This window comes from Mustelus asterias, unplaced genomic scaffold, assembly GCF_964213995.1.
Source record: "Mustelus asterias unplaced genomic scaffold, sMusAst1.hap1.1 HAP1_SCAFFOLD_2376, whole genome shotgun sequence".
Classification (NCBI taxonomy): domain Eukaryota; kingdom Metazoa; phylum Chordata; class Chondrichthyes; order Carcharhiniformes; family Triakidae; genus Mustelus; species Mustelus asterias.
In genome coordinates, this window is record NW_027592321.1 from 46,277 (window position 1) to 57,615 (window position 11,339).

Here is an 11,339-nt window from a genome sequence, read left to right on the forward strand (position 1 = left end):
AGGATTAGATAGGGTGGATAGTGAGAGCCTTTTTCCTTGGATGGTGATAGCTAGCACGAGGGAACATAGCTTTTAAATTGAGGGGTGACAGATATAGGACAGGTGTCAGAGGTAGGTTCTTCACTCAGAGAGTAGTAAGGGTGTGGAATGCCCTGCTTGCAGCAGTAGTGGACTCGCCAACATTAAGGGCATTTAAATGGTCATTAGATAAACATATGGATGATATTGGAATAGTGTAGGTTAGATGGGCTTTAGATTGGTTTCACTGGTCGGCGCAACATAGAGGGCCGAAGGGCCTGTACTGCGCTGTAATGTTCTCTCTTCTATAACCAGAGCAGAGAAACGTCCTGTGCTTGGCGAAGCAGCTCTTTGCAGAATCTTTCATTGAAGTTATCTGCCCGCTGGTTGACTCCACCTGAGGCAGAGGCGTTGGATGGTCAGGGGTTGGACAAGCCCAGTGTAGATGGTGGGCATGTTTTGGAGAGTTTGGTGAGTTACTTGCAGCAGAGTTCCCAGCCTCTGACCAGCTCCTGTAGTCTCATGATTTATAAAGTTAGTCATTTTTATTTCCTTGTCAATGGTGATTCTTGTGACTGGGGATTCTTGATGGTTGGGGATTCAGTGACAGAAATACTGTTGTATGTCAAGGCGAAATCATTAGATTACCTCTTGTTGAAGATGCTCATTGTTTGGTAATTGTGCTATGCAAAAGTTACTTGCTACTTATCAGCCCGAGCCTGGATATTGTCCAGGTCTTGCTGCATTTGGACATGGGCTGCTTCAGTATCTGAGGAGTCGCGAATGGTGCTGAACATTGTGCCATCCATCATCAGTGAACATCCCCACTTCTGACCTTATGACGGAGGGAAGGTCATTGATGAAGCAGCTGAAGATTGTTGGGCCGAGGACATGATCCTGAGGAATTCCTGCAGTGATGTCCAATCATCACAACCATCTTCCTCTGTGCCAGGTATGTCTCCAAAATGATGAGTATCAGAGGCAGAGGAGAAATTGACACAGGAAAGAGATTAGGATAGAGTGGCCCTGCAGATACGGGGATATTGGGGATTTTGGATATTGGAGTATTCTGGAATATATTCTGGAGGATGTGGTTTATGACAAACAGTGGGAGTTTGAGATATTGGGAGACATTTTGCTCTGTAATTTAGCACAATTGATTCAATGGGCTGACTTTTTGACTAATAAATCAGAATTATTTGTTGAAATAAAAGGAATTTTAAAAGGACTAAAATAAGAAAAAAAAGGAGAGTTTTTAGTCAGAGGTTTGGGGGGAACTGAACGGACCCTGTTTTCATTTCTGCTTTTTTAATGTTTTACAGAAGTTGAGAATGAGTCAGATTTTTCTGCTGCAGTGATTGAGCTGTGAATCAGCACCCAAACGGTTAATGCTTCAACTCAGTCATGTGAGAGCTACAGGAAGTCACCTCCATATCCTGGCATTGCGGGGGATCTCTGAGCTTTGTTTGAAATTGATTGAGAAGAATGAAGTTTGTAGCTGCCCTGCTGTGCCTGCTGCTCTGGGCAGGGAGTGAGGTTAGTGCGAGACCACCCTGCAATTACCCTCCAACTCAGTGGTGCAGCTCGTATCAAATTGCAGCTGCCTGTCAGGTACGGTTCCGAGTTTTAAAAACTGATTAAATCAGTAAATTGTGAATTATGATAAAGCCGTATTTAGCTTGGAATTTAATCAGAATGCTTTTTCAAGTTGTTTTGTTCCTTTTGAAATGATTTCATACAAAAATAGCAATTTATTGTTCTGAGATTTGTGGAAATAACTCATTGGTTGCTGTAGTTTGTGGTGAATTTTGTTCAAGGCGTCATTTTCATGTCAAGACTTTTAAAGTCAACATTTCTTGACCAGGAACCAATGGTGATTGGGGAACAGAAATTGAGTTAAAAGATGAGCAGCAACATTTTTGATGACCTCAAGTTTAGAGAGAGTGGAATGAGGTGGAGCACCCCAGAAGAATCACATCGAGAATCTGCAAAGACACAATGAGAGTTTCAGCAACAGCTGAACTGAGGCAGTGGCAAAAGTGGGCAATGCTACAGACATAGAAATGATGATGTGGGTATGGATTTGGAAGATCAGCTAATCAAATTGACACCACGGTTGATAAATAATTGCCTATGAGAAGGATGGTTTCAGTAGCAGGGGAACAGAGTTTGGAGTGGGTTGGATAATTGAGTAAGAAGTTTAACAACACCAGGTTAAAGTCCAACAGGTTTATTTGGTAGCAAAAGCCACACCTTTTGCTACCAAATAAACCTGTTGGACTTTAACATGGAGTTGTTAAACTTCTTACTGTGTTTACCCCAGTCCAACGCCGGCATCTCCACATCATGGATAATTGAGTCAGATAATTTAGCAGCAGTGGAGGAATTGAGAGAGGTGGTGCTGATCTGGGGATCTTCAGCGTAAATGTGAAAACTAATGCTGTGCTTTCAGTTGATGTCAGTTGTAGATCAGAAATAAGAGGGAGAGCCTTGGGAGACCAGAGGTAATGGTGCAGGAGCAGAAAGAGAAAGCATTGCAAGTGTTCCTCTGCCTATGATTATCTAGGTAAGGATGGGAGCAGGTGACAGCAGTCCCAGCCAGTTGGTCGACAGTGGAGAGATGTTGGAGGAGTTGGTTTGGTCAAAACATGCCAAAGGTTGCAGACTGGTTGAGAAGGATGAGGAGAGAAAGTTTACCATTGCCACAGGTCCATGGAATTTGATTTTCAGCTTTTGGTCCTAACAAAGGGGTGGAAATCTGATTGGAGGGAATCGAACATGTGGTTCAGGAAAGGTGCAGATGGTTTTGGGACAACAATACGTTGAAAGAATTTGGGAGTAAAGGGAGGTTGTAGATGTGACAGTAGTTTGCAAAGACGCTATATAGAAGAGAAACTTAGAGAATGATGAGAGTACAGGGCCAAGCATTAAAGGAAGTTCAAATAAATAGAGAAATTGAAACCCAATTCTTATTCTTCTTAATGTAATTAGTGCTAAAGCATGGGCCCTAGTTTAAATGTTAACTAGTGCCAGCTGCCCAGTTAAATGTTAACTAACTAGTGCTAGATGCCCCAGTTAAATGAGAGGAGCAAAGAGCAAGTATGGTGTCTGCCATGATTTAATTATTTGCACTCTGACCTTTGATTCACATGGTTGTTGGTTTAAGTCCCACTGAGGAATTCAACACAAAGTCAAAGTGAATATTTGATGGGCCGAATGGCCTCCTTCTGCATTGTAGGGATTCTATATTCCAGTACACTACGGAAGGAGTGCGGCCTTTCAGAAGAAGATGTTAAACTGATATCCCATCTTCCCTTCAGATGCATGTAACAGATTCCGTGTTCCATTATCCCAAAAAGAGCAGGCAAGTTATCCTCTGGGATCTTGGTGATAATTATCCCTCAATCAACATCAGGAATACAGAGATTATTGGCCATTAACACAATGCTATTTGTTGGGAGTTGCTCTGGATAAATCAGTTGCTCTCTTTCTTTCAACTGTGGTTCATTGTCAGAAGTGCTTTGAGCTTGCCAGTGATTATGATAGGTTCTATGTCAATGCAATCTTTTTCCTCCTCCTCAGAGGACACTTGCTTCGTGTGTTCCCAGCCTCCTGGGCTTTGACCAAATGCTTCCTTTATCTCTCTGACTCGGCTCACAATATCTCTCGTTATTCAAGGTTCCCAAAACTTGCCATATTTATCCTTCATCCTTACAGGAATGTGCCGGTCCTGAATCCCTAGCAATTTACACTTGAAAGCCTCCCAAATGCCAGATGTTGATTTGCCCTCAAACATCTGCCCCGAATCTACATTCTTCAGTTCCTGCCTAATATTGTTGTAATTAGCCTTCCTCCGATTTAGCACCTTAACTTGAGGACTACACTTATCTTTATCCATCAGTACCTTAAAGCTTACTGAATTGTGGTCACTGTTCCCGAACTGCTCCCCTACTGAAACATCGACCACCTGGCCGGGCTCATTCCCCAATACCAGGTCCAGTATGGCCCCTTCCCTAGTTGGACTATCTACATACTGTTTCAGGAAGCCCTCCTGGATGCTCCTTACAAACTCTATCCCATCCACGTCCCTAGCACTGAGTGAGTCCCAGTCAATGTAGGGGAAATTAAAATCTCCCACCACAACAACCCTGTTACTTTTACACCTTGCCAAAAGCTGCCTACATATCTGTTCCTCTATCTCCCGCTGGCTTTTGGGTGGCCTATAGTAAACCCCCAACATTGTGACTACACCTTTCCTATTCCTGAGCTCTACCCATATTGGCTCGCTGTATGAGCCCTCCGAGGTGTCCTCCCGGAGTACAGCTGTGATATTCTCCTTAACCAGTCGTGCAACTCCCCCACCCCTTTTACATCCCCCTCTATCACGCCTGAAACATCTATATCCTGGAATGTTAAGCTGCCAATCCTGTCCTTCCCTTAACCAAGTTTCTGTAATGGCAACTACATCGTAGTTCCTAGTACTAATCCAAGCTCTAAGTTCATCTGCCTTACCTGTTATACTTCTCGCACTGAAACAAATGCACTTCAGTCCACCAGACCCTCTTTGATTAGCAATCCCCCCCTGCCTGCTGTTTCTCTGAGTCTTACTGGCCCGACTCTCTGGTTCCCCTTCAGCTAATTCACCTTTGCTTTGGGTCTCACCCCCCTGTCAAACTAGTTTAAATCATCTCGTGTGACACTAGCAAACCTCCCGGCCAGAATATTTATGCCCTTCCTGTTTAGATGCAACCCGTCCTTCTTGTACAGGTCCCACCTGCCCCGGAAGAGACCCCAATGGTCCAGATATCTGAAACCCTCCGTCCTACACCAGCTGTTTAGCCACGTGTTGGGCTGTACTATCTTCCTATTCCTAGCCTCACTGACACGTGGCACAGGGAGTAATCCTGAGATTACAACCCCAGAGGTCCTGCATTTTAACTTTCTACCTAACTCCCTAAACTGCTGCTGCAGGACCTCATCGCTCTTCCGACCTATGTCGTTACTACCAATATGTACCATGACCTCTGGCTGTTCACCCTCTCCCTTCAGAATGCTTTCTGTCCGTTCAGAGCCTTCCTGGATCCCAGCACCAGGGAGGCAACATCCCATCCTGGAGTCTCTTTCACGTCCACAGAAATGCCTATCTGCACCCCTAACTATAGAGTCCCCTATAACTATTGTTCTAGTCCTCTTTGTCCTTCCCTGCTTAGCCAGCTGTGGTACCACTGCTCTGGCTGCTGCTGCTGTTATCCCCTGATAGGCCATCCCCCCCCCCCACAACAGTATCCAAAATGGTATAGTTGTTAGAGAGGGAGATGACCCCAGGGGATTCCTGCACTGACTGCCTGCCCCTTCTGACGGTCACCCATCCATCTACCTGCACCTTCGGTGTGACCACGTCTCTAAAGCTCCTATCTGTGACGCTTTCCGCCTCCTTCATGCTCCTAAGTGCATCCGGCTGCTGCTCCAACCTATCCATGCGGTCTGTAAGGAGCTGCAATTGGGTGCACTTCCTGCAGACATAGTCGTCCGAGACGCTGGAAGCGTCACGGATCTCCCACATCCCACAAGTGCAGCACTGAACCCCACTGACCGACATTTCGAGCACCAATTAAATTATTTGAGAAAATGTATAAAACTCTTACCTTCACTTTTGCCGTCACAGAGTGGCCTTTTTTTTTGGTTAGAGGGGGGAGGGAAACACTAATGTCGTGTTTGGGGCTTACCGCTCCTTGACACCAGATATTCTGCTTCCCACTTCTTGGTAAATGTTGCTGGTCCGACTTCTCCCAGAATGCACCAGTAAAGCCCCTCAGCCGCTTCTACCGGATGATTGAAGCGAGCAGGAAAAATGCTTTTCAGAGGAAGCTGCACATGTGGAGGGGGGTAGAGGGTTACGATGCAGAAAGATAGTCATCGAGGTTTACAGCATGGAAACAGGCCCTTCGGCCCAACTTGTCCATGCCGCCCTTTCTTTTAAAACCCTAAGCTAATCCCAATTGCCATATCCATCTATACCTATCTTTCCCATGTAACTGTCTAAATGATTTTTAAAAGACAAAATTGTACCAGCTTCTACTACTACCTCTGGCAGCTTGTTCCAGACATTCACCACCCTCTGTGTGAGAAAATTGCCTCTCTGGACCTTTTTGTATCTCTCCCCTCTCACCTTAAACCTATGCCCTCTAGTTTTAGACTCCCCTACCTTTGGAAAAAGATATTGACTATCTAGCTTATCTGTGCCTCTCATTATTTTATAGACCTCTATGAGATCACCCCTCAGCCTTCTACACTCCAGAGAAAAAAGTCCCAGTCTATCCAGCCTCTCCTTATAACTCAAACCAAGTCCCAATAGCATCCTAGTAAATCTCTTCTGCACTCTTTCTAGTTTAATAATATCCTTTCTATAATAGGGTGATCAGAACTGTACACAGTATTCCAAGTATGGCCTTACCAATGTCTTGTACAACTTCAACAGGACGTCCCAACTCCTGTATTCAATGTTCTGACCAATGAAACCAAGCATGCTGAATGCCACCTTCACCACTCTGTCCACCTGTGACTCCACTTTCAAGGAGTTATGAACCTGTACCCTTAGATCTCTTTGTTCTGTAACTCTCCCCATCGCCCTACCATTAACTGAGTAAGTCCTGCCCTGGTGAGATGAGAGAAGCATAAACACCAGAATGGATTGGATGGGCTGAATGGCCTGTCAGTGTTCTCTATGTCCTAATGAAAGGTAACAATACTTGACAAATGGGGATCAATTGAAGAAAGCTAGTGTACTGAAGGAACATCAGGTTGAACTAACTGGATTGAAGGTCGAGAGGGAAATGTATCGAATGTGGATTTCCTAAAGGTGTTTGATAAAAGTGTAATTTTATATGCTTGTCATCAAATGTGAAGGAATAGGGCCTATAAAAGGTGAAGGCGGGAAAATCGGTACGGAACCAGTAGAAATGGCAGAGGTGTTTAATGAGTATTTTGCCTCGGTTTTCACAGAGGAGAAGGACCTGGGTGGATGTACTGCGGGCTTGCGGTGGACTGAAAAGATTGAGTATGTGGACTTTAACAAAGAGGTTGTGCTGGAATCTTTGAATGGCATCAAGATAGATAAGTTGCCGGGTCCAGATGGGATGTACCCCAGGTTACTGTGGGAGGCGAGGGAAGAGATTGCAGAGCCTCTGGCGATGATCTTTGCATCGTCGATGGAGACGGGAGAGGTGCCGGAGGATTGCAGATGTGGTTCCTATTTTCAAGAAGGGGAATAGGGATAGCCCAGAAAATTACCGACCGGTGAGTTTAACCTCAGTGGTTGGTAAGCTGATGGAGAAGATCCTGAGGGACAAGATTTATGAGCATTTGGAGAGATTTAGTATGCTCAAGAATACTCAGCATGGCTTTGTCAAAGGCAGATCGTGCCTTACGAGCCTGGTAGAGTTCTTCGAAAATGTGACTAAACACATTGACGAAGGGAAGGCGGTAGATGTGGTTTATATGGATTTTAGCAAGGCATTCGATAAGGTCCCCCATGCAAGGCTTCTCGAAAAAGTGAGAGGGCATGGGATCCAAGGGGCTGCTGCCCTGTGGATCCAGAACTGGCTTGCCCAAAGGAGTCAGAGAGTGGGTATAGATGGGTCTTTTTCTAAATGGAGGTCGGTCACCAATGGTGTGCCCCAGGGATCTGTTCTGGGACCCTTGCTGTTTGTCATTTTCATAAATGACCTGGATGAGGAAGTGGAGGGATGGGTTGGTAAGTTTGCCGATGGCACGAAGGTTGGTGGGGTTGTGGATAGTCTGGAGGGATGTCAGAAGTTACAGAGGGACATAGATAGGATGCAAGACTGGGCGGAGAAGTGGCAGATGGACTTCAACCCAGATAAATGCGTAGTGGTCCATTTTGGCAGGTCAAATGGGATGAAGGAGTACAATATAAAGGGAAAGACTCTTAGTACTGTAGAGGATCAGAAGGACCCTGGGGTCCGGGTCCATAGGACTCTAAAATCGGCCCCGCAGGTGGAGGAGGTGGTTAAGAAGGCCTTTATCAATCGAGGGATTGAGTTTAGGAGTCCGGGGATAATGATGCAGCTATATAAGACCCTCGTCAGACCCCACTTGGAGTACTGTGCTCAGTTCTGGTTGCCTCATTACAGGAAGGATGTGGAAAAGATTGAAAGGATGCAGAGGAGATTTACAAGGATGTTGCCTGGATTGAGTGGCATGCCTTATGAGGATAGGCTGAGGGAGCTCGGTCTTTTCTCCTTGGAGAGACGTAGGATGAGAGGAGACCTGATAGAGGTACATAAGATGTTGAGAGGCATAGATCGGGTGGACTCTCAGAGGCTTTTTCCCAGGGTGGAAATGGCTGCTACAAGAGGACATAGGTTTAAGGTGCTGGGGGGTAGGTACAGGGGAGATGTTAGGGGGAAGTTTTTCACACAGAGGGTGGTGGGCGAGTGGAATCGGCTGCCGTCAGTGGTGGTGGAGGCAAACTCCGGCACCTGTTCGGGTACACTGAGGGAGAATTTAGCATGGCCAATGAACCTAACCAGCACAACTTTGGACTGTGGGAGGAAACCGGAGCACCCGGAGGAAACCCACACAGACACGGGGAGAACGTGCAGACTCTGCACAGACAAGTAACTAAGCCGGGAATTGGACCCGGGTCCCTGACACTGTGAGGCAGCAGTGCTAACCACTGTGCCACCATGCCGCCCATGTAGTTGTTACTGGAGATTTCATAGTCGGGGGGGGAGGGTTCATACAGATCTTTCTGTAACCGTCATTGTGTTCCCCCTGGCGCTAAAGTAAACAATATCATGGAGATGTTGCAGAATATTCAGCAGGGAAATGGAGTGAAGTGGGTTCTGTGATTCACATTTGTCCCAATGACACTGGGAGGATAGGCATTGGGTGCTGACATGTAATAGTGAACTAATACCTGCTATATTCTCTCTCTGTCTCTCAGGTGGAACATCAGTGCTTGGAGTTCAAACTGAAGAGGGATGCTGATCCTGTTGTGATTAGCTTGTTTTACGAGAGTCTCTGTGGAGCGTGTCGCGGCTTCCTGGCCTTGCAGCTTTTTCCCACCTGGCTGATGCTCAATGACATCATGAACGTCACACTAATCCCATATGGAAACGCTATGGTGAAGTACATCAATACTAAGTGTAACAGAGGTCAAAGGGGAGAGGTCAGAAATCAGGCAGGTTGGCCAAGGAGAGTTGGGGAAGGGCAGGGAGATGAAGACAGGTGAGCAGCACTCACCATGAGTAGACTGGGTGAAGAGGAAGAAAAGAAGAGATTCAGCCAAGCAATAAAGAAGAGGGAAACCAGGATCCAATTCCACTAACTCGTAACTTCAGTTTCTGTTTAATTTGAATTCAGTCAAGAAAAGAACCCTTGGGTTCATCAGAAATCTTGGTTAAACTTTACCAGTAATTAAGGTGGGATTTAAATTTTTGTAAGTTAGGGACAAACTCTATATGCTCAGTCTACTGTGGAGACCAATCATCCCATTCTTATCCCATTTTGGTTCCATTCTTATTTATCTAATCACAGCCAGAGAGTCACTTGCAATGGCTTCTTTTCCTGTGACTGTCCTGTTACCTTTGAGGTACCACAAAGACCTGACTTTTTCCTTGTCTCGTTGCATCTTCCTCACAAATCCTCATTCAAACTCGACTATTCCAAAGCTGGCTGCTGTCCCACATTCTGCGCTCCTTAACCCAGACAAAACTCTGCTGTCTGTGACTTTATGAACATTAAGTCCTTTTCTCCCATCACCCCTGTTCCCTCTTGTTTTCAAATCCCTCCATGCTGCCACCTCCCCCCCCCCCCCCCCCCCCCCGGGCTCTCTCCGTAATCACCTCCCACCTTACTACATTCAAAGATACCTACGATCCTCTAATTCTATCCTCTTGACTGTGGTATAAAGAGTTAACAACTATTATGTTAATAGCTAGCATACATCATCAGTGATGTCAGATCATGTGTCACTGGAACTCAGAAAGAGAACCTTCTAGAAGGATCTTTGTCCCTGTCCCTGGAGATAGTGATGTATATTTAATGAATGGTTGGAAGTTTTTAGGTGTTTTGTTTGAGTGCTCCCTGATAAATGGAACCCTGGGACAGTTTGGATGGTGTTAATTGCTCCCCCTCTGCTGGCCGTACAGTTGCCTGGATGACCCTCCATCCTTGGAAAATTGCCCTGACCCGAAGGATGGATTGGTTTCCATCATGCTGAACACCTCTTGAAAGAAGCAATGAGGGAGGGATTGGGATTGGGAATTGACTGGAGTTTGTTCCCAGGACACTCAATAAAGGACAGAAAACATTCAGAAAGGATCGAGGCAAAAAACAGAAGCATTGGGGATGGAATGTTAGATTTTCAATCTCAAACTGAAGAGAGAAGTGGAAGGCCACAATTTCTTCACTTCTGACATTTAGCTGATTTGGGGAGTGCTGGCTAACCACACAGAGCAGAATGGCGAATGCGAGTATTCGCTGCATTAACCCTGTGTCAGTGCACAGCTGTGTTCAACCCACTCTTACCACTTCTGCATTTCAGTGCATGAGATTTATTTTTAGCTCAGCTTCTGCACTGAGGCATTAGAACTTGTCTAAATGGGGACCCAGATGGTTTGTCAAAATGAACAACTGAGACTAAGATGCAGCAAAAGGTTTAGTTGTGACTTTGGTTCAATGGCAAAGAACCTTACAAGCTGAAGCAAACACAAACCTTGCTAGAGGGCTCCTGACTGCCGTGTTCTCTGTTAATTCTCACATTTTTGTCACCATCTCTTGTAGGAAAAAAATGAAAGTGGCAAGTGGGTTTTCACATGTCAGCACGGCGAGCAGGAATGTATGGGAAACATGATCGAGGTGCGTATCGGGCTGAGCAGGACATGGGGTGATTAATGACAATCTTCACACCTAATGTCCATGAGAATGAGTTTCACACTCTCTCTTTCTTAACAACCGGAATTTCTGTGATTCAATTAGAAAAGTCTTCTCCCTCTGAAATTGAACCCATCGCTTGGAAACCTCCAAAGGGCTGACTAAGGAATTTCAGTGCTGTCCCCTCTTCAGCAGAAACTTTCACTCTTATATTAATGACTTTCTGACCTTCTGGCCCCGTTCACTGAAATGCTTTGCAATAACTGACCTTGGCCATACCCTCGCTGCCACCTTTTATGCCCTGGTTCCTATATAAACCGTTACTCTCCCCCCCCCCTCGCTCATGCCTCCTACTGGGGCCTTGTTTCCATTCCCTAAATCCAAGCGATGCAAATCTGAATGTTTATTGTGATGATTGCTTG

General features: G+C 45.6%; 1 protein-coding gene across 1 annotated transcript; it reads left to right on the forward strand.

Annotated features, from left to right (window-relative positions):
* Window positions 1–1,443: 1,443 nt before the first annotated feature.
* Window positions 1,444–10,953, forward strand: LOC144489635 (gamma-interferon-inducible lysosomal thiol reductase-like). The gene is made up of 3 exons (XM_078207490.1): window positions 1,444–1,629; window positions 8,987–9,166; window positions 10,828–10,953. Exons 1-3 carry the CDS (start codon window positions 1,504–1,506, stop codon window positions 10,936–10,938), a joined length of 417 nt encoding a protein of 138 aa, XP_078063616.1. The 5' UTR covers window positions 1,444–1,503; the 3' UTR covers window positions 10,939–10,953.
* Window positions 10,954–11,339: the final 386 nt, after the last annotated feature.

What these genes read in the sequence shown, in the direction of transcription:
- LOC144489635 (XM_078207490.1), top strand. Translation starts at nt 1,504, where the DNA reads ATGAAGTTTGTAGCTGCCCTGCTGTGCCTGCTGCTCTGGGCAGGGAGT. An exon ending in AAATTGCAGCTGCCTGTCAG is followed by an intron (nt 1,630 to 8,986) that starts GTACGGTTCCGA and finishes TCTGTCTCTCAG; the next exon opens with GTGGAACATCAGTGCTTGGA. An exon ending in TCCCATATGGAAACGCTATG is followed by an intron (nt 9,167 to 10,827) that starts GTGAAGTACATC and finishes CATCTCTTGTAG; the next exon opens with GAAAAAAATGAAAGTGGCAA.